The 23,434-nt window shown below is 38.6% G+C and overlaps 2 protein-coding genes across 2 annotated transcripts in view; both read left to right on the top strand.

The window, feature by feature from the left end:
* The first annotated feature begins 1,351 nt into the window (after window positions 1–1,351).
* EEF1AKMT2 (EEF1A lysine methyltransferase 2) lies at window positions 1,352–20,601 on the top strand. The gene is made up of 6 exons (XM_055424439.2): window positions 1,352–1,514; window positions 2,995–3,060; window positions 3,567–3,681; window positions 13,199–13,306; window positions 15,794–16,010; window positions 20,068–20,601. Exons 1-6 carry the CDS (start codon window positions 1,405–1,407, stop codon window positions 20,160–20,162), a joined length of 711 nt encoding a protein of 236 aa, XP_055280414.1. The 5' UTR covers window positions 1,352–1,404; the 3' UTR covers window positions 20,163–20,601.
* FAM53B (family with sequence similarity 53 member B) overlaps window positions 20,127–23,434 on the top strand; it is a 126,655-nt gene continuing 123,347 nt past the window's right edge. Inside the window, exon 1 of the mRNA XM_088842412.1 lies at window positions 20,127–20,257. The gene's annotated coding sequence lies outside the window, so the exon portion shown is untranslated. The remainder of the gene's footprint in view (window positions 20,258–23,434) is intronic.

The following is a 23,434-nucleotide window of genomic DNA, read 5'->3' as shown; positions in this document are numbered from 1 at the left end:
TTGAAGAGAGCCTTATCTTTCATGGGTGCTTCATAATTAGAACCTAAAACCTTGTAAGACCCACTCAGTCACATTCAAGCTCACTCTCTCGAGCATTGAGCATCAAGTCTAGAAAAGTTCAAAACAACCATTCACTCATGGCAGCCCTAATTGACTGTGGCATCTGGTGGTTTTATTACTCTGTAATAAGGTTACTTACGCACTTTCTTGAGTTCTTTAATCACTATACACATAGATTCCCATCTGTCTTTTACCGTATTCTACCACCAGCACTTGCCTGAAGATCTTGGAATGTCTTGTGTCACAGGACATGCACATGCGGTCCTAATTGGGATTTCTGTGGGCTGGAAAGGCAACTGTTGATGCCGCTCACCTGCAGGGACTTGTTAACTGGCTTCTGTCTGCCAGGTCAACAGAAACGTGGCCTAGGAAACAGGCGCCTTGCTTGGAAGGCAGCCTTGCTAGGAGCCTTTGTGATTCTTGCTTAGGATATAAGACCAGCAGAATTTCATGGCTGCTACAGGTGTGCCCCCAGACCTTTGACCCACAGGATCTCTGGCATTATGCTGCAAAATCCCAGCACCTGTCCCACCAGGAGGGGGCTGAATCTCAGATTCACTGATTGGGAGCAGCCTCTCCCCAGTGAGGTGCTCCTGCAGAAGCTGAAGCACATAGAGGTTAGGGGTCTTGGAAAGGGCCAGGTGCGTGGTTAGCGGCTGCGCGGAGACAGTCCTGACTTCACGTAGAGCTTTCTTCTCACTTAGCTCTCCGGATACCCGTGGTTGGCCGACTTGGGCGGGCGGGAAGGGGTGGGGTGGAGGACCCTAGGGCATTCATTTAACCTGGCATAAAATCCTTCCTCCACCAGTGACGTCAAGTCAGAAGAGGCCAGAATGCTAATTTTCAAGGCAGGGTGCCAGCCACAAATGGAATTAGCCTTCGGCAGGAAAGCTAAATACTGCGATGGTCCGTCCCACCCATTTCTCAGATCTGCCCACGACGTGGAGAGATGAGGTCTGTACATGTGGGTCGCTGAAGACTGTCAGCTTAGTTAGGTGCTGTGGCTTCCCCACCGCCGGGCTTTTTCCAAAATGCAATGGCTTGAATAGTCCCTCACAAACAGCCGTCCCCATGTCTAAGGTGCGCATACGCCGGGCACCCCGAAGCAGTGGGTGCGTCTGACGCTGGCTGGAGAGAGGGGGACAGAGGCGAGGCCTAGCCCCAGGCACTCCTGGGCCAGGGTCCGAGGCGGCGCCGGGAGGAGCGCAAGACAGCGGACCCGCGGGGGCCGGGAGCAGTAGAGACGGCGGCCTCCCGCCTCCTAGAGGCGCCAGCCCGCCGGTCCGCTCTGCCCGCGCCGCGTCTCTATGGCGGCCCCTACGGCCGTCCGGGGCGCCGAGCGCGATGAACGAGGGCGCGGACGACGGCGGCGGCGCGGGAGGCGCGGCGCGGTCCCCGGGCTGCGGCTCCGAAGGGGATGGCTTTGTCCCGTCTGCGCTGGGGACCCGAGAGCAGTGAGTGCGGAGCGGGGCGGGGGAGGGTGAGCGTGGCTGTCTGGCCCGGCCCCGGGAGGGCGGCCGGAGGCGTGGACCCCGACGCGGTGTGGTGGTGGGGGTCCCGGAAGACGGGGAGAGCCTGAGGGCGGCGTGTGGCTGGAACCTTGGGAGAGAGTCAGGGGACCTTGGGGATGGAGTCTGGGGGGCTGCCTGTGAACAGGCCTTTCAGAGACTTTGACGTCTAAGGGGCCCGTGGGGCGCGGGGCGGGCCTTCAAACTCCTGGGTGGGCTTTTTTAGGGGGTCTTAAGTTTTTTGGGGTAGGCTTGAGGAAGGGTGGTGCTGGAGAAGACTCTTGAGAGGCCCTTGGACAGCACGGAGATCCAACCAGTCCATCCTAAAGGAGGTCAGTCCTGGGTGTTCACTGCAAGGACTGAGGTTGAAGCTGAAACTCCAATACTTGGACCACCTGATGCGAAGAACTGGCTTATTTGAAAAGACCCTGATGCTGGGAAAGATTGAGGGCGGGAGGAGAAGGGTACGACAGGGGATGAGCTGGCTGGGTGGCATCGCCGACTCGATGGACATGGGTTTGAGCCCCCTCCGGGAATTGGTGATGGACAGGGAGGCCTGGTGTGCTGCGGTTCCTGGGGTTGCAGAGTCGGGCACGACTGAGCGACTGAACTGAACTGACGAAAGGGAAGGAGTGTGGGTCTGACAAGTCGGGCTGGTGGGCAAGGGTAGGAGGCCGGGCGACAACTGCCCGGCTTAGGGACCTGAGAAGGTCAGTGGACGAGGGCAGGGACATGGAAGCTAGGAGGGGTGGGAGTCGGGGATGGTCTAAGGAGGGAGCGAGGAGACAGTGCCCACTGGGCATCTAGGGGCAGGAGAAAGCGATCTGACCTAAGCGGACGCTCAGTAACCATTCAGTGGGTTAGTAGATGGATGAATGACTGACCGTGGGGAAAGGTAAGGATGAGAGGTGACTGGAAGGGAGACCAGGGATTCTGGAGACCGGAAGTAGGCGACCATCGATGGGGGAGGAGTCCTTGAAAGGAGTAAGAGTAAGTTTTAAACTTAAAGCTAACTTTTAAGCGGAGCTTATCTTTGATGAATTCCATTGTGAGTAATCACCTCACTGGTAGAAAATTCTCGTATCTCTACATTTGAGACTGAAATGTACTGTAATGACACTGCCTGTTCAGTTTTGGACTTGAGTTTGGGACTTAGGGATCCTTGGACGGATACTCTTTTGTATTTTTTAAGCTAAAACATACACCGTTTTTGACGTTAGGCGTTGTTGTAAGTGCTTTGCGTGTATACAGTTACTCTCATTCTTTTAACACGAGGATGTTAAGACATTGAGCGATGTGCACTTATCAACACTAATACTGTTTTAAATTTCTGTCATAACTATCCCGGTAATGTATGAGAAATATACATTGAATTCATAATACAGTTTAATTCAATAATTTGGTTTGCATTTGATTATTTATATAGTTGGGATGCTGTCTATAAGAGAGAACTGCAAACTTTCCAAGAATTTGGAGATACAGGAGAAATCTGGTGAGTTAGAAAAAGTAGTGGGATTATGATCCAGAAGGTTATGTAGGGGTATGTGTGTAACTTTTAAGTGCTTATCCCAGAGAAAGTAAAAATCTTGGTAACCTTGGACTGAGTCTGGGTTAAATGGGTAGATTTAAAGAATCACTCTCTTTTCTTTTTTAATGGCCTAGGTGTAAATTTGATGACAGTCTTAGGAAGTAACCCTGATTCTATGATTGTCCGTTTTTAATAAGCAGTGCAGTTTTGAGCCAACAACATGTACAAATGTTAATGCTGATGTAGAGAAATGTTGATAAGTAACATATCAACCTTATCCATTCTGTTCTATTCTTGGGGGTGTTTTCTCCTTAATAATAGAGATGAAGATTAAGTTTACAGATAGTATTTCTTTAAAAAAAAACCCACTTAATTGATAGTATTGAATAAGCTGTGCAGGTGGGATATAGCTGTAACCTTTGTTCTCTAGTTCTTGGTCGTTTGACTGACTAATTCTCTGTTTCTAATAGGTTTGGAGAAGAGAGTATGACTCGACTAATAAGGTGGATGCAGAAACACAAGATTCCATTGGATGCTTCAGTGCTTGATATTGGAACTGGAAATGGTGTTTTCCTGGTTGAACTTGTTGGTACTATTAATATTCTTGTGTTAGAGCCAAATTTAAAAATGAAATTAGGAAAAAAAATCTTGCGATTAGGGATACTCTAATCTAACAGTCTAATCCAGCATTCTGAGTCTAAAGTAGGAAAGCTGTCATGCCACTTAGTTTGAGAGTCACACAGTATGAAAGGAGACTGTATGGGTTGTGAGAAAGCACTAAATGAGAAAAACGGGGGATCTGAGTCTAGCCTTGGTCCTTCTTGCTATAGTCTCGACCTTGAACAAGCTCTTTTTCTTTTCTCAGCTTTAGTTCTTTCTTAAAGATTTTACCTAGGTGATCTCTATGGGTTTCTTCTAGCTCAAAACTCTGGAAATCTGTATGTATTGCAATATAAAAGGAAGATGATTTTTTGCACTTCCCATAGAACAGATCCCTCTTCTCAGGTGAGCACATGGTTTGAAGGGTGCTTTGCGTATGGTTTGAAAAGAGCACTTTGTCCCTGGAACTGAGTTTTGGTGCAGGGTCTGCTCTTAGCTGAACTGTCGCTGTTATGTGTCTGTAGTGCCAAGTGCTGTGGAGGAAGCGTACGACAGGCTTCATCTTTGATGGTTTTACTGTTTCAGTTTGCAAGGATATATACATAACAGTCAAATGTATTAAGTGACTGCTACCTGCCAAACCTTGTGCTAGGCACTGGAAATATGAAAATTTAGACCTTGGTGCTTGAGTTACTCACAGTACACTACAGACTGACAGACATAAATAACTAAGGCTATAGCTTGATTTATACAGTAATATATATACTGAGTATAGGAAAGGGAGTGAGTAAAGGGAGTGATTTGGGGAAGAAGGAAGAGAAAGGGTCTTAGAGGAGCTAATATCCAAGATTGGTGGAAATTGTGTGGAGTGAGTAGAGTGTAAAGAGGTAGAGAATTTCAAGAAGTGGAAACAGTATCTAAAGGCATGAAGGTTTGAAACGGCGTAACGTGTTCTGGCCCTCTACATTTGGTAAATTAGATTATACAGTGTACTGTGGGATAGAACGGAGGGTTAGATGAAAAGTAGGAGCCATATCATATGCGACGCATAACAGCTTAGATTTTTGCTTTTAGGCTATGGGGAGCCATTCAAATGTTTGGAGCCATGAAATATGATTAGAAAAATTGTAATTTTTATGAAATGTTGGGGTGTCGCATATGTACATTAAAGTGTGCAAACCAAACGAGTATGACTCAGTGCTTTATCACAGTGAACAGACCTGTCACTCTAATCAAGATGTAGAATATTACAGACTCTAGAAACCCCCCTTGAATTCCCTGCTGGCCCTCTCAGTTACTCCTCCTTCCTCCCTAAAGGTTGTCTCTGGGGGTTTCAACGTCACAGATTGATTTGCCTGCTTTGGAGATACAAATGCAAGCCTTCAGTGTGTTCTTCCCAGCGCCGCTCAGCATTCTGGGAGAGTCACTCAGCCTGTTGCCCGTAGCAGCTCACCCATTCTTGTTGCTGTGTGTGATTCTTTGTGCGATTATATCATAGTTTTCCGTAGTCCTTCTGTTGTTCACCTGTGGATTCTTTTGGATTTTAGTAGCTTACACGTAGAGGCTAATGATTTATCCTCTGAGAATGATGGTTTAACTATAGGTTCTTTTATAGACTGAAAGACTAACACACACACACATATATAATTATGCAAACTGTAAATAATGGTAGTTTTCATCTTTCCTTTCCAGTCCTTTGTAATTTTTCCTCCTTGTTACACTGGTCGGGATCTTTGGGAGAATATTAAAAATTAGTGGTGACAGAAGACATCCTTGTCTTTTTTTGCCCTTTTCAGAGAATACATTTGGTGTTTCACTGTTAGGTATGATGTATCTTATAAGTTAGTTTTGTTGATGACTCTGTTATCAGACCAAAGTTTCCTCCTATTTCTCCTTTGCTAAGTATGTGTGTGTGTTGTTATTGATTAAATGTTTTTCCTGTATCTGTTGAGATAATCATGAGAATTTTTTCCTTTATTCTGTTCATGTTAAATGCATTTTGGGAATAAACCCAACTGATATATAATAGATCAGTTTGAGGATTTACATCTTTATAATGTTGAGTCTCTGAATCCATGGGCATGATGGATTCGTCCATTTATTTAGTTCTTCATTTTCTCTCAGAATTTTGTTGTTTTCTCTGTAGAGATCTTATATATTTTTCCTTGATTCCTAGTTTTTTTTTGTTGTTGTTGTAATTGCTATTGTTATGCTTTTAAAATTTCATTTTCTAATAGTTTATTGCTATTATGTATAAGTACAAGAGATTTTTATATTGATCTTGTATCTAGTGATTCACACATTCATTCCAGTAGTTAGTCTATAGATTCTTTTTTAAAATTTAAAAAAAAATTTAAACTTTTATTTTGGAGTAAAGTTTCAAGTGTACAGCAAAGTGATTCAGTTTTGCATATACATGTATGTATTCTTTTTCAAATTCTTTTCCCATTTAGCCTGTTACATAATATTGAGTAGAGTTCCCATAGGGATACAGTAGGTCCTATAGATTCTTGTGGATTTTCTGTAAAGACTGTAAGGTCATGTGTAAATAATAGTGGTATTTTTTCTGTCCATTCTTAATATTTTATTTATTAAAATGCTGTGTATTCTTCAGGTCAATGTTGAATAGAAATCATGAAGGCAGATAGCCCTCTAACACTGCCTGTTGTAAGAGGAAAGCTTCTAATATTTCACTATAAAATATGATATTAACGCTAGGCTTTTCTAGATATTCACTGAAACTGATGATGTTCCTTTATATTCTAGATTGTTAAGAGTTTTTAATCATAATGGATAGGGAACGTGATCTTTTGCTTTTTTTGCTATTCATTGATATGATGAGATGATTTTTCTTCTTGATTTTGTTAGAATTGAATTGATTGATTTTGATGGGGGCTCCTCAGTTTTGTTTTAAATTGACAATTTTATTGAGATAATTTTAGTGGTTGATTGATTTTAAAACAAACTTCCATTCCTGAAGTAAACCATGTTTAGTCATGGTGTATTATCCTTTTCATATAATGTTGGATTTGATTTGGTAGTATTTTACTTAGGAATTATATAGTGTCCTGTTAGTCGTTCAGTCATATCTGACCCTTTGTGACCCCATGGACTGCAGCCCACCAGGCTCCTCTGTACATAGGATTTTCCAGGCAAGGATACTGGAGTGGTTTGCCATTTCCTTCTCCAGCCGGTCTTTCCGACCCAGGGATCGAACCCAGGTCTCTTGCATTGCAGGCAGATTGTCTGCACTGCAGGCAGATTGTATATAGCTCTATAAGAGAGATTAACCAGTAATTTTTCTTACTTGGAATTTTAATGTAAGGTTTTTTTTATCAAGGTTATGCTCTTCTAATAAAATGAGATGAGAATTGTCTTTATTTTTTTCAGACGATTTTTCTAAGATTGGCTTTGTTTCTTAGATGTTTGGAAGAATTCATGGTGACATACTGTGGATGCTATCTTGACTAGTGTAGCTTTTCAGTGAATCTTAAAGTTGGGTAGTGTCATTCTTTCAGTTGTATTCTTTTTCAAATCTTGTTTTGTCTGTTCTAGTTTTTTTACGTTTCCAAATGAATTTAAGAATTAATTTGCAAACATCTACAAATTTAATGCTGAAAATTTGGTTTAAATTGAACTGAATCTATTATTTGAGGAGACTCGACATCTTTTGGAGAAGGAAATGGCAACCCACTCCAGTATTCTTGCCTGGAGAATTCCATGCACAGGGTAGCCTGGTGGGCTACAGTCCATGGGGTTGCAAAAAGTTGGACCCAACTGAGCAACTAACACGCACGACATCTTTACTATCTTGAGTCTTCCAGTTCATGAACATGATATGTCTTTTCATTTATTAGATCTTCCTTGATTTCTTTAATCAGCATTGTTTAGTTTTTAGCATACAGATCTGTATTTATTTTTTAGACTTGTGTATTTTTTTTGTGTGTGGAGAATTTAAAGTGGTATTGGTTTTTGAAATTCAGTTTCCAATCGTTTATTGCTAGAAATATGGTTGATTTTTGTTTGTTTCCCTTGTTCTTTTAATCTTGCATTTTATTGGTTCTAGGAGTTTTTTGGTGGATTTTCTGAGATTTTCTATATAGACAGTCATGTTAATTGTGAATAGGGTAAGTTTATTTCATTCTTCCCAATACGTATGCCTTTCTTTTTTTTTTCTGCCTGATGACACTACATAGGTCTTCCAGTACACATATAGCCTAAGACTGGTGATGGTGCATTTCTGCCTTGTTCCCATCCTAGGTGAATGTCTTCCGTTTTCCACCATTAAGTATGTATGTTAGCTGCAGGGTCTTATTCTCACCAGAACTTTTTATTATGTGTCCTTTTGATTATAGCCATCCTTGTGGGTGTGAAGTTCAACATTTTTATATTAGTTTTTGCATGATATATCTTTTCCTATTCTTTCATTTTTAACCAGCCTGTATCATTATATTTGAAGTGAGTTTCTTGTAGCCAGCATATAGTTGAGTCTTTTTTTTTTTTTATCTTTTCTAAATTTCTATCCTTTAACTGGTGTATTTGGAACATTCACATTTAGATTTGGGTCTGCCACTTTTATTATATTTTTCTCTTTGTTACCTCTGTTTTTTATTCTTCCTTTCTGCTTTCCTGCTTATTTTGGTTAATTTGACCATTTTTTAGTATCCCATTTTAGTTAGATATATCTATATAAATGTCTTTGTATAATTTCCTTAGTGGTTGCTGTGGGTCAGGAAGATCCCCTGGGGAAGGAAATGGCAACCCATGCAAGTGTTCTTGCCTGGGAAATCCCATGGACAGAGAAGCCTGGCAGGCTACAGTCCATGGGATTGCAAAAGAGTCAGACACGACTTAGTGACTGCTGCTGCTGCTGCTAAGTCGCGTCAGTTGTGTCCGACTCTGTGCGACCCCACGGACTGTAGCCTACCAGGCTCTTCCGTCCAAGGGGTTCTCCAGGCAAGAGTACTGGAGTGGGTTGCCATTGCCTTCTCCGGACTTAGTGACTAAACAATATTTAATGTGTTTGGAGCTTTTTTAGTACAGATTATAATATACATTACTTCCCTGGTGGCTCAGATGGTAAAGCGTCTGTCTGCAATGGGGGAGACCCGGATTTGAGCCCTGGATTGGGAAGATCCCCTGGAGAAGGAAATGGCAATCCACTCCAGTACTGTTGCCTGGAAAATCCCATGGACAGAGGAGCCTGGTAGGCTACAGTCTATGGGGTCGCAAAGAGTTGGACACGACTGAGCGACTTCACTTTCACTATAATATACATTATTTACACAGTCTTCTTAGAATAAATGCTTTACTGTTTCAATTGGAATGTAGAAAACCTTACAACATTTGAGTTTTTTAATCTTCCCTCCTTTATGTTGTAGTTGTCTTAAATATTATTGTTATATGTGTTGAAAATCCTGTTGGATAATCTTGTAATTATCCTTTGTATTTTCCTTTCAAAGGAGAATAGTAGTTAATAGTGGTCGTTAAGTAACTAAAGATACTCTTGCAGTTTTTTCTTCATTCCTGATCTTCTGAGTGTGCGTATTTGTTTGTTCTGGAATTAATATTGTTTACTTTCTGTCTAAAGAACTTCCTTCAGGGATGATTTTTAGAGTAACTTTGCTGGCTAGAAGTTTTCTTAGTGTTCCTTCATCTGAGAATGTCTTCATTTCACCTTCATTCCTGAGGGATGTTTTTGCTTAGTATAGAATTCTGAATTGTTCTTTCAGCATTTAAAAATGTTGTGTCACTTCTTTCTGACCTTCATAGCTTGTTTTTTTTTTAAACTATTATTAAATTTATTTGGCTGCGCTGGGTCTTCGTTGTGGCCCACGGAATCTTTGATCTTCCTTGTGGCGCGCAAGATCTTCAGTTGCCGTTTGTGGGATCTAGTTCCCTGATCAGGGAGATGGAACCCAGGCCTCCTGCATTGGGAGCATGTAGTGTTAATCACTGGACCACCAGGGAGGTCCCCGAACCTCCACGGTTTTTTATGAACAATCTGCAGTTGTCTGAATTGTTGTGTTCTTGTAAGTAATGCATCAATTTTCTGAATGCTTTCAAGATTTTCTCCATTTTCTTTTAGTTTTTAGCAGTTTAATTATGATGTACCATGGCTTAGATTTCTTTCTGCTTTTCCTATTTGGAGTTCATTGAGCTTTTTGAATCTAAGAACTTATGTCTTTTGTTAAATTTGGGATGTTTTCAGGCTCTATGTGTTAAATTTTTTTTTCCCCTCAATAATATTCTTTCCTTTTGAGAGTCTGTAACTATCAGTTAGGCCCCTTTGTATTTATTATCTCACAGGTCCCTGAAGCGCTGTTCATTTTTTTCCAATTATTTTTCTGTCTGTGGATCAGATTTGATAACTAGCATTGATATGTCTTCAAGTTCATTGACTTTTCTTCTGTCATTTCCATTCTGCTGTTGAGTCCACATTTTGCAGTTGGTTGATAGTCTTTAAGGCTCTTTTAAATTCTCTGTATATTGTTTGTTTCTTTAACTTGATGATTTATTTATTGTAGAAGGTAGTTTATTGATCCCAGTGATTTTCCATGGTGTGGACTTTCTAATTGCATCTTTATAGTACCATTTAAACATGTTTTCTGTCCCCTGTGTTTTGTGTAGTTTGGAAGTTAGATCCAGAATGAAGGTCAGCAGACTATATGGTTTGTGAGTCAAATCCAGGGCCCCCTGTTTCTATGAGGGTCTCTGGGAGCATAGCTGTGCTCACTGGTTTGCGTGTTACCTGCAGTTTGTCTGCTACAGCAGCGGAGTGGAGCAGGTGTGACAGGGACTGTGAGAGTGGCCAAGCCCAAAATACTCATGCTCTGTTCCTTTACAGAAAAGGTTTGTTTACCTCAAACTCAGCTTTTAAACAAGTACATTTATGGTGGTTATGTAATGTTTGGTTTCCTGTATTTTTGTGATGTTAACAGTCATTGCTCATATTTGGTGCTCTTTTCAGGGATCACCTACCTTTCTGATGGTGATATATACGCGTGTGTGTGTGTGTGTGTGTGTGTGTATACACACATACATTTTTTTTTTTGCTGGGTATGTTATTATAGATTGGCATTTTCCTTTCACTGTTTTCTGGCTTTCATTCTTTGACTTATTGTTAGCTATCAGTCTTATTAGTCTTTAGAAGGTAATCTGTCATACTGTATCCCCCACCCCACTCCCTGAATGATTTTGAGATTTTTCTGGTTTTAGTTTTCATCAGATATATTATACTGTTTGTATATAATATAAATTATATATTGTGTCAGATATATATTATACTGTATTATCTTTGTTTTTATCATGCCTTGACTTTATAGTGCTTCTTGAATCTGTGGCTTCAGATACTTTGTCAGAATTAGGAAATTCTCAGTCATATGTCATTTTCTCTTCTGCCCTATTTTTATTTCCTCCTTTTCTAAGACTCCTATTATATATATTTAGATCTTAATACTCTGTGCCATATTATATCTTTTATGTTCTTTCCTGTTTTTAATTTTCCATCCTTCTGTCATTCTGTGCTTATCAGTGGTGTTTTCTTCTGACCTTTCTTCCACTTCACTAGTTTTTGTTTGTGTCCAGTCTGCCATCAAGCCCACCCTTGAATTTCTTAATTTAATTATTTCATTAAAATTTTTCTTTGTATGGTTCTTTGTTATAGGTTTCAGGTCTGTTACAGTTCCCCAGATTTTAAGGATTTGTTTCATTCTTTTTTGTTTTCTGCTTTTGACTGTGGCATATGGGATCTTAGTTCCCCTACCAGGGCTTCCCCCTGCAGTGGATGTGCAGAGTCTTAACCACTGTACTGATAGGGAAGTTGCATTAAGTATCTGTTTCTGATCATTCTTTTATTTGAATCTCCTTTGGGCCTTTTCCTAATATAAGTTTTTCCCTCTTAGTTTTTGGTCATTTATTATTTCCTTTAATGTCTGTTTATTTCTCACTGAGTGCCAGAAACTGAATGTGAAAAATGTTGGCAATAGTTTGAGAATGAATGTTCTAGAAACTTAAAATATCTGTATGTGATTCTTATAAAGTCTAAGGGAAGAGTAAACAAGTGTGGAGAAGAAGCAACTGGTTAGAGTCAATTGACAGAATCATCCTGCATTCTAGGTCTAATAGAGAAGGAAATGAGGGAAACTGGGAGAAAACAAAGCTGTTAAAGAATGTGGATTGAGATGACTAAAAAAACAGGAGGTTGGCGTCAAAGAAGGGATATTAGATTCTTTTTTTTTTTTTGATATTAGATCTTAAGACTGAAAATAAGTGATCAAAGAGAAAAAAAGTGCTCTGGAAAATAATTGTAGGGTTGAGTTTAGACTAGGAATCAGTCACTTAGGGTTGAAAAGTCTAAGTCTTAAATGACTGGTAAAGAGCAGGAAGAGAATTTCAGGCTACACGTTACTTTGCAGCTTCTTTTCTTCTTCAGATTTTCTTTGAAATTGCCTTTAGCCTGAGTGCTCTGACAGTGTTCGGCGCAGTTAGGGCTGAGGACCGGAGGCCATCCTCCTTTTTCTGCCCTAGGCTTCTCACACCTCGCACCCTTACATGGGTTAATGTGGTTACGAAATAGCTGGATTGCAGGTTTAGTTTCAAAACTCTTAGTTCACTGAACTTTCTTTAACTCTTTGGGGGTATTAATACCTGCCCATTTTACCACAGGTTTTTTGTAAAGGTCTGCTGGAATGTTTGAACTATTTTAAAAATAAAAAATACTGTACAAATGGAAGGTGGTTAATAATCACATGCTTGGTGGAGAATTACGTGATTTATAATTGCACTCAAGGAAAAATTTTAAAAGCAAGGACTTATTACATATGCATTTATTTTATTCATGTATCAATCTTGGGTGTTCATTGGAAGGACTGATGCTAAAGCTAAAACTCCACTACTTTTGCCACCTCATGTGACGAGTTGACTCACTGGAAAAGACTCTGGTGCTGGGAGGGATTGGGGGTGGGAGGAGAAGGGGACGACAGAGAATGACATGGCTGGATGGCATCACTGACTCTGTGGACATGAGTTTGAGTAAACTCCGGGAGTTGGTGATGGACAGGGAGGCCTGGCGTGCTGTGATTCATGGAGTCGCAAAGAGTCGGACACGACTGAGTGACTGAACTGAACTGTGTTAAGAAAAATTTATGACAGAATTATGTGTGAATTGGAGCATATCAGCATTGGAAATTAATACTACCGTTTTCTGCTTTAGGACAGAAATACACATATATTCTCATTGTCTTTGAGAAAATGAATATCTTTTGAAAAAGAAATCAAATATTGTAAAAGTAAATAAATTGTCACATTGTATGAATTTAAACTTTTAGTTTCTATTTAGATTCTATAATAAAATTTAAACATGTTATACTATTAGAGGGTATGTGTCATTTGATATATTAATAAAATAAAACAGTCTGGGTCCTAACAGAATATTATAACTCGTAGGTAAAACAGTATTTAAAATTTTAGAAAACTAAAGTATAAAATTATCTGTCTCCAGGCAAAATTTGGTTTCTCTGATGTTACTGGAATTGATTATTCTCCATCTGCAATACAGCTTTCTGGAAGTATTATAGAAAAAGAAGGTTTATCTAACATTAAGTTGAAGGTAACTATTATTTATATTGCTGTCATTGTTATTTATAATAAGTTATGAAGTTTAAATGTTTCTGTTGTGTATTAATTTGCTGACATCCTTAAACTCATAAATTAAGGATCAATCAAATAATCCAAAATGATAACTTTTTAAGTAGCAGTATTAAAATTTTCAGTCTAGTCAGTTTGGGGAAGTTATTTTCTCCTTTTCCTCTTGTGTTCAAGTATGTTTATTTTGCCTTTCTGTCTCTCTTTTTTTGCCAAATACACATGAATAATAGCTAACTTTGAATTAACCAGATCAAAAATTTGTAAATGCATAAAGTGGTATAATGCCCCAAAGATTACTTATTTTGCCCTCTGATCTGTGAGGAGGTGATGACACTTGCATTTACGTTTTCACCCCAGGCTTCTCCTGTGAACCCTAGAATTATAGAAACGCTGCATATTCTATAGTTCCACTTAGATGGCTAATAGCCCATTAATTAGTCCAAAAGGAGACTCTTGGTTTCTCCCTTAGCCTTCCCACTCACGCCCATCCCCATCCCACTCTTTCCTTATTTTCAGTAGCCAGGAATTCCCTGGTGGTCCAGTGGTTAAGATCTCAAAAGCTGTGAGGTACTGCTGAAAAAATAATCCTAGAACCTTGGTTTTAGCTTTAGAATATTTGAGAAAATGTGTCATTCCTTGATATTTCCACTGCTGCCTCCTAGATCCAAGCAACCATCAGCAGCCTCTTACTTAGCCTTCCCATTTCCACTCTTACCACTCTGCTGTCCATTACCACAGGGCAGCCAGAGTTTATATATATATATATATACATATAATTAAATTTATTTTATTTATAACTGAAGGGTAATTGCTTTACAGTATTGTGTTGGTTCCTGCCAGACATCAGCATGAATCAGCCCCAGGTGTACAGATGTTCCTTCCCTCTTGAACCAACCCCCCTTCCACCTCCCTCCCCATCCCACCCTGCTAGGTTGTTATGAGCCCAGAGTTGTCTTTTTAAATGTAAATCAGCCTCCAAGCACTTCCCCACTGCACTTAGAATGGAATCTGAACCCCCACCCAGCCTTGCAGAGCCCCCTGGTTTTTACCCCTTTCCTTCTATATCACCAATACTCCAGTCACTCTGACTTTCTGTCTGCTCCTGATACATTTCAGCCTTGTTTTTCTCCAGTCTTTATTCCTGCTGCTCTCTGCCTAGAATGTTCTTGCCCCAGATCTTAGTTTGTTTGGCTCATTCTCATCATTCTGATCTCTTCTCAAATATCACTTTCTCAAAGAGGTCTTGCCTGACTACTTTTCCAAAACATTTCTCTTCCTAATCACTCACTGTCTTTATTTTTTCTCTTCATAGCACTTTATCTGAAATAATTTGGTTAGCTTATTTATTGTTTGCCTGTCCTTTTAAAGAATGTGAAATATATTCTCATACAGAGATCTTTTGTTTTGTCTGCAGTTATAGTCCCAGGGCCTGAAATGTCCCTACGTGTCGTAGTTGTCTATGGACTACTTGTTGTATACATGAGTACTTTTATACAGGCAGTTAGGGTAGAAACTTCTCCAGACTTGAGTATTGTGAGTGGTAGTCATTACTTTGCCTCAGGTGTAATGATGTGGGGTGGGAGTGGGAAACCTATGTTTGAGTGTTTGAAAACATACAATACACATTTAAAAATCAAATAATAATGAAGTTTTAGATAATACACCATTTATAATTATTTTGTTAAGTTTATATGAATAATCACAAACTAACTGCTTAATTTTTCAAAGTAGCTTTTCAGAATTAATTTTGTTGGCAAATTATTTCAAATATTTTATGAAATTGAGGCAGATCACTATTCCAGATGCTTCTGAAATATCAGTAAGTTATTGAAAATGAATGAGGTGAATGATACATGACTTTCAAAATCTGAAATGCATGATATTTGAAAAGTTAGGTAATTGCAGTTTAAACAGCCCTTTAATTTCTTAAGCTTTGTACTGTTTGTTGTAGTTGCTTTGTAAGCTGCTGAATCAAGGCAATACAACTTTGATTTACCATGTTTACTTCAGGTCAGACAACTAGTAATATCAGCTAAAAATCATCATATTTCCAGTGACCTATTTGAGTTCCAGATATTTTTTTTGTCATTTAAAAAAGATGTCAAATATTCTGCTTTTCAACAGAAATAACTTTTTCATAAACTGGGCTTGTGAGCTCCATTATGTGCTGGTATTATTAGGCAGTACACCTGGATTTGATTTGTTTCCAAATTTGTAGAGATTTGGAATGTCCAGGAAACATTGTCAGTCTTGCTTACTAATCTTAGCTTTAATGATCTTGGAATGAAGCACATAAAAGGTAGCTGTAAAGTTGAAAATATGTTTATTATATGTAAAATGCCATTGTAATTAATTGCTCCTTTTATCTATCACTTTTTACAGATTGTTACTTAAATTCAGTAAAGGTTGTGTGCGGATTGTTTCACATAGACATTGATTTTTAATATAGGTAGAAGACTTTTTGAACCCTTCCACAAAGTTGTCTGGATTTCATATATGTATTGACAAAGGGACTTTTGATGCCATAAGCCTTAATCCTGACAATGCAGTTGAGAAGAGGAAACAATATGTGAAATCTCTCTCCAGAGTGTTGAAAGTGAAAGGCTTTTTTCTAATAACTTCATGTAATTGGACCAAGGAAGAGTTGCTAGATGAATTCAGTGAAGGTAAATGGCTGTATATTGTTTAAATGTGTTCTTACCTCATGTTGAATGCACTCAAATAGGTTTTTTTCTTGGTGTTGCAGTGTTTTACTTTTCTGTTTGTGGGAGTTGCCTGCTTTTCTTCTTTGTTAATAACCATGGCAGTACTTTTAACTGTATATTCGAAGAACAAAGAAATAATATTGGTTGAGATCCAGAGTCCTTTATAAAATTTTCCAAGAAATTCTGGCAGTTAAGTACTAAAATTTATGAGCCTGTAAAAATTAAGTTCTTTATTTAAACTGTATAATCTCTTATTTAGAGAATCAAAACAAAGAAAGCACATATATTATGCTTCTGAATTCAGTGCACTGATATACCAGTAATTAGTAATAATAGTAATAATGCAGGTGGTATTAGTGTTTTTTAAAGTCATATATGGTGAGAGTTTTAATTCTGTGAATACTAGTGGTCATTTAGGTGTTTAGGATTTTCCTTCTTGTTTTCAGTGTATATTCTTTTTTTTTACATTGCATAGAAGCAAAACATAGGAATTTAGAAGAATTAATGCATATTAATTCTTGAGGAAATCTCTGCCTTTTTGCAAGATTTTGGTGCCAACAGGAACGTTTTTTTTTTTTCCCCCGATTAGCAAAGTATAATTAGTACCGTGTCTGCTAAATGGGAATCTTGTGAGAATCTTTAATCCATACGCAAATACTTTGAGCTTTGACAGACTGCTCCTTGCATGGTTGAAGGATTATTTCACCTGCCAGTTACTCAGGCAGTACACAGGCCTTTCTGGAAAGTACCTTGAGACTCTATAACTAGATGTGTGCTTGTTTTTTCCTTACACTCCATTTCAGGTTAGTATTAAGGGTTTTTTTTTAAGGAATGGGAAGAATTTTCAGCATGGAGTATTAATAAGTGACATGGTACTAAATTTGTGGTTAAATTTTGAACTTCAGTTGTCACAAGCTAACGGGAAATGGATTTATAACTATGTTGCATGTGCTTCATCTCAAGAATTTGTTTTACTTTTGGTAGTGAGGGACTAGGCAGTAGGAGGGAGAACAGTTAACACATGTCCTTCTGTGTGCTTTCGATGGCTTTGGCAGGTTATATGATGTAAAACTTGAAGTGTTTGAGGCTTGAAATGTGAGCTTGAGGCTTCATTACTGCTGCCTCTGGAAAACAAGAATGATGTGATTTATTGTCTTTTATTTCATGTCATTAATTTTATTATCTTCTATGTTAGATTTGTTTCCTTTAGAACTGTTGAGGCCCTGTACCAATAGTCTTTTTTCCTGAAGCTTGACAGTTTTAATAAATGCTCAGCATTACACTGTGTAGGGCAAGTTCCTTTCCTGGTTTTTAAATACAGGTGTTCTCTTTTACCCTTGAAACCACCAGACAAAAACATATTTGTCTGTCTTTGATAATGAGGAACAGACTTTAGCCTGGTAAAGAGTGCTTAAAAATCTGTCTCTGAGAACTACTAAGTAAATTCTTTAGCTTATGTTCAGTTTCAGAACTTAATGCAGAATTTAAATAAGTGAAATGGTGCCACAGGAAATGTTAAAGAAATAATTATATACACTGAAAACATTTTTCTTCTCTTTGAAAATGGTTTTTGGAGTTAGACACAAGACACTGCCACGCATCGCTGCCGAGGGGCTTCTCACTGGGGTTTAAGATTGGCTTCTGTGGTCCCTTTTGCACAGAATAAAGCTTGCTTCACTAATTGTTTCAGGTTCTTTGCTTCTTTCCTAATTTGAAATGTAAATGTTCGTAAATCTGTTGAAGTGAATTTTTCCTTTATAGCCCTATTATATAAATATTTGGTGGTGGTATTTGTTTTGGTTAAGATTGCTTACTCTTTTGACAGACACTAGGATATTCTAATTTGATGTCCAAGGAAATTGACTTTCTTACAACTAGGGAATTAAAAAAAACTCGGAAACCTACCTTGCAACAAAAGTAACCCAGATTCGTTATGAAAAACATTTGAGAATATCAGTAACCCCAGTTCAGTTAGTTCATTCGCTCAGTCGTGTCCGACTCTTTGCGACCCCATGAATCACAGCACACCAGGCCTCCCAGTCCATCAGCAACTCCCGGAGTTCACTCAAACTCAGCTCCATTGAGTCGGTGATGCCATCCAGCCATCTCATTCTCTGTCGTCCCCTTCTCCTCCTGCCCCCAATCCCTCCCAGCATCAGAGTCTTTTCCAGTGAGTCAGCTCTTCAGTATATAGATTAAAACAATTAAAATTCATTATCTCTGGTATACAACCACTTTTAACACTTTGATGTGTTACTACTGAAATATAACAGCTTAAATTCTGTAGTGTTAATTTAGGGAGTTAAAATATTCTAGAAAATTTACACAGACAGCTCCATTTTCTTTTGAAAATTTTTATTATGAAGTATTTGAAATACAGAATTTCAGAAAACAGATAGGGGTGTGTCCGCATGTATCCACCACAGTGGCTCCATTTTTTAGCATTAAAATATATTGTTTAAAAGGCCTGACCTTCTTTGGGAAAGTTTTCTTACGGTTAGTTATTTTTTACAGTTAGTTATTGATTAGCATTTTCATATCTATTTATTAAGATTTGGTAAATTTTGGTTAAGAATATGAACTATGTACTATAAGAATATGAACTATGAAAAGTATAAAAAACCAATTAATACCATAGTGTATATCCTTTTAAGCATTTTTTTCTGTTTACAAGAGTTATTTGAGCCTTTCCAATTGGAAAGATCTTTCCAATCTTTCAGGGATGGAAACTTAGAAAATATAGGCATCTCCTTCCCCAAAAGAAAAAAAAAAGGTTCTCCCAAACTACTCGAACCATCGTCAGAGAAAACCATGGTAAACTGTCACCCACCCTTACTTGTCTTATTTTTTAAAAACAGAATAATAACACATTAAATTTCCATTTTGTTTTATAGTTTAGGAGAATAGCACATTATCTTATTTTGATCTTCACAGAATTACTGGGAGTTAGGTAGGGCAGTGATACCTGTAACCTCCTTGCGTGGAAATTGAGGATTCTGGGTGAGGTAAATTGACCTTAACCTAATAACCTGCCATCTAGTAAGTGGTGGAGGTGGGACTTGACCCAGGATGTTTGAATCCACGTTAAGTGGGGGGAAAAAAGAATCACCCTGCACTGCTTTGGCAGTTACTGCTTCCTCGTCTTCCCAAGTTGAGTTCAGTTTGGGTCTGGATCTTGGGTTCCGCACCGTTATTTTTACTGTCGTAAAATATATATGACATGAAATTTACCGTTTAGCCATTTTTAAGTTTACAGTTCTGTGGCCTTAAGTCCATGCTCATTGTTGTGCAGTCATCACCCTGTCACCCCCATCCATCTCCAGAACTTTATCATTTTTATTTCCTCGTTATTTAACTTTTCTATATTAAAATGCTTTTATATACCTGATATGGATTGATTGAATTATGTGTGGAAAGCACTCAAAACAGTACTTGATGCATGGTAAGACCTCAGCACACGATAAGCTGCTTACAGCTGGACGGTGAAGGAGGCTGATGGAGGTGCAGGGTTTGCGTGCTTAATGATAACGGCGCGTGTGTGCTTAGTCACTCGGCCGTGCTCTTTGTGACCCCGTGGACTGTACCCACCAGACTGTGGGATTTCCCAGCCGAGGATACTGGAGCAGGTTGCCATTTCCTGCTTCAGGGGATCTTTCCAATCCAGGGATTGAACCTGCATCTCCTGTATCTCCTGCGTTGCAAGCAGATTCTTTACCTGCTGAGCCATTGAGGAAAGCACTGTGCATGACGGGATGATGAAAAGAAAGTGGAGGAGATGAGGCACGGATGGGAAGCTGCTCTTCTCCAGTTTGATTTTGTCTGCTGCTTGTTGATTTCAGTGTTTTGGCGTGTATATACATACACACATAGAGTAGAATGGAAAATCATAAAGTGAAGTTTAGTCACAGTTCAGTTTGGAATCATGTAGTTTTATGAAAGGTTCGAAGGTACTTTGTTAATACAAACATCCCTTCACTGTGGGAGTCAGTCCCTAATGAAAGTGTTTTAACTTTGGCAGGATTTGAACTTTTCGAAGAGCTGCCCACACCCAAGTTCAGCTTTGGAGGCCGATCTGGAAACAGTGTAGCAGCATTGGTTTTCCAAAAAACATGAGACTTTTCACTGGACAGATTCAGTTAGTGTCTTTTTAAGAAGCTCTACATCAAAGTAAACCTGACACAGAAAATGCAAGTGCAAGTCAATCTTTAGTAAGTACACAGGATGCACATTTTGAGCAGAAATAATGGGCTGGTTAAAAAAAAATCATGAGCATGTAAGTGGTTGGGTTTTAGAGATCAACCAAGAATAATTTTAAAATTTTCTTTTGTATTTGAAATGTAAATATTTCTCTTTCAGATTAAAAAAATTATTCCTGTAACTGCTAAACAGTTAAAACTTTAAAGCAGTAAATTAATTTACAGAAAGCTTGTATCTTTGATTTTTGCACCTCAGTAAAGGTGAATTGAATATAGCTAATTTTTAACTAGACTATTATAAAACATAATAAGTGTGATATTTTGGGTTGAATGGTGATTTTTTTTTAAATGATTAACTATCTGAGAAAATGTCTCAGCCCTTACGTATGTAATTAAAATCAGATAAATGTATCAGTTGATCAAGAACTATTTACTGAAGTTTTTTCTTTGGCTGAAGGTTTTCTGTACACTGTGACTGACGAACAGTAGGAGGAAAGACAACTCAGAGACACTGTTACATGCTGGCGCTGTTTCGTTGTATCGTCTTACCGAGTCACTGAATTCCCTCAGGGTCTTCTCCAGGCATATTACCTATTTCTAATATAGAAATAGTACCTATTTCTGCACATTGGACAGCTAGTGCGGGATGGAGCCAGGGCTCCTCTGTGGGTCTGCCTCTAAAACCTCGTCTCTAGTAGTTTGCTTCCCAGGTCTCAGTCTCTGCCGTTACGGCATTTACAGTTCATTAGGGGAACTAGGGCTGGTACACCAAAAATTCTGTCGGAGAAGTTGGGCAGTTATTTCTAGTGGCTCTGCAGCTCCTTGTTAGTGACTGTTGGTTGCTGGACTGTGAGAATAGTGAGTCATCCGTCATTAATTTTCACTGTCTCCCTACTTGTCTTACAAGACTTGCCTAATCAAGAACTGAATTATGTCATTCTTCTGTCAAAGGTGGTGTAAGTTTTATATATCTATATCCTCAGGGCTCTGGGGACAAAGATGTTCTAGTTAGGCACTGATCAGCAAGAGAAACAGTTTATTTATGATAGTTTTTGAAAAAATAAGTTTTATTAATCCTCACTGCCATTTTGTCTGTGCACTGATGTTTTAATATTGGAGTAATAATACGGGTCTTTAAAAAGTGATAATAGTTTTTATGATTTGCAGCTTTTGGGTCCTGTTGGACCAGAATTTTTGTTTGTTTAGCAAATGCTTTTCCAGTACTGAGCAAGTCTAGCATTACACCCTTTTTCTTTTCATTTTTGTCCGGAGGGAGACAGGGGGAGGAGAAGGGTAGTTTGGTTTAGATCAACATTAATCAATCATTAAGATAACTATCTGCCTTACACCGGATAACTGAAGACATGTCCATAAACTTTCAACACAAATAACACTTTTGGAAAAGCTTTAATTTTTAACATGAAAAAGTGAGAAATAAAATAAAATTTTATTATTAAAAATTAATATGTGGAAATTAAAATTAAAAAATTTTAATTAGAAAAATTAAGATATATGTGATCTAAACATGTAAAATTAATTGTGTTGATGTTATAAACTAGACTCAGGATCTTAAACCATAGAAACAGTGTTATATAATTTATTGAGGTGATCTTGTTTTTGTTGTTTTCCACGTTAATATTCCTTGATTTTAAATACCATATTAGCGTGTAGGTACTCTTTTAGAATTCTTAGTTGTTTATGCTATTGTGAGGCATCAGTGGAGCAAAACAGGCTTTCTGTGAAAACCAGACTAAGACGTTGAGTTTGATTCACTGACAGTTGGAGAGCGCCTTTGTTGAAAAGCTCCTTGAGTCACTATTGTGGGGGTATGTGTGTTCTGTTTGCAGAGATGTAGGACTTTTGGCAGGAGAATCATGGAACTGATGATAAGGTTAGGAAAGGAGAGTTGTCATCTCCTCTTAGCAGTTTAATCCTGCTGGAATCCAGCCTCTCAGAGATTGAAATCAGAACAAATGGAAGGTCCAAAGATGCTAACAATAAATTATTAATATTTTCAAATAATACCACACTTTCAAAGTCAGGCCAGTAAATGTCCCCAAGTTATTGAATCAAGTCATAAACACATTATTATCAAATTTAGTTTTGATTCGTCATAACAGATATGTGGGTAACTGCGAAGGAAATCATGCAGTTCTGAAAGGGAACAGGTAGGTTATGTAGTGAGTGCTGTTTTATCTGGACAAGAAGTTGGAACTGTAATTTTATTTCATCAAAAGACACCCTTATTTTGAGAAAACTTGTTTGAAATGCAAACGAGATTTCTCTGTGGAGCCTGCACGGAATTGTTGCTTTTCATGATGATGTTATTGCTGCATAACAGTCCACTTCTGTGTGTAGGAAGTGTGTGTGCAAGTCCAAAGGGATTGGAGGCCTGAATGGGTGAGTTACACCAATTAACAAAGGGAAAGTTTTCAGAACATTTTGTTTTAAGCCAGGTGCACAAGTTAGAGTTGCTTTTTGGGCCTAGCGTTTATGTATCTGAGAATCAAACCTGACACTACTCTTGGCAGCTAAACTAAAGCCATTTTAAAATAAGTACAAACTGTCCTTGAATGATTTTTTTCCCTTTATAGTGGCAATGAGTTTGCCTTTTCTTCATCTGTGATATGTGTGCAATTTTCTGTTTATTTTGGGGGAAGGAGGGAGGTAAACATACATGAAAGACTTTTAGTCTTTATATGAATAATGTGTTTCAATTCATTTATTTTTAAATTTTCTTGATCCTGTAACACATTATCTATATGTTGACTTTCATTCACATTCATCCAGAATATAATAGAAACCTTAATTTTAAAAAACCCAGATGAGTAATTAGGTTTTATGTGGCTTTGAGATAATTTTTCTTAAACTGATATGCAAAGAAATAGAGTATCCCTGCCAGTGTGAATAGACTTTGATTTATGTTCTCTTAAATAATTTTAGTTGTGTGTGTGTCTGTGTCTGGAAGCCTGCAATGAAAAGGTGTATGAGTGTGAAAAATTAGTTACTCTCTAGATTAGCTTTCTACCCCTGTGGGGACACTTGGGTTTGATTCCCTGCTGTTAGCACTGTGAGCTAGAGCTAGATAGAAGGTATGTGCTCCAGAGACAGCCTTCCGCTCTGAGAGCAAGAGACCAAGTGTCTTGTGTTCCACTGTAGTAACCTCTTTAGCTAATTGTGGGTGTGTGG

The sequence above is a fragment of the Moschus berezovskii genome, chromosome 12 (genome assembly GCF_049115385.1).
Source record: "Moschus berezovskii isolate FMDL1 chromosome 12, NW_MosBer_1.0, whole genome shotgun sequence".
Lineage (NCBI taxonomy): Eukaryota > Metazoa > Chordata > Mammalia > Artiodactyla > Moschidae > Moschus > Moschus berezovskii.
The sequence above is the reverse complement of the archived record's forward strand: the minus strand, read 5'-3'. Positions and strand labels throughout refer to the sequence as shown.

Excerpts from the sequence above, each read along its gene's own strand:
- EEF1AKMT2 (XM_055424439.2), top strand. The coding sequence starts at position 1,405 with ATGAACGAGGGCGCGGACGACGGCGGCGGCGCGGGAGGCGCGGCGCGG. Across the intron at positions 3,682-13,198 it reads GTGTTTTCCTGGTTGAACTT|GCAAAATTTGGTTTCTCTGA; the intron begins GTTGGTACTATT and ends ATCTGTCTCCAG. Across the intron at positions 13,307-15,793 it reads TATCTAACATTAAGTTGAAG|GTAGAAGACTTTTTGAACCC; the intron begins GTAACTATTATT and ends TTTTTAATATAG.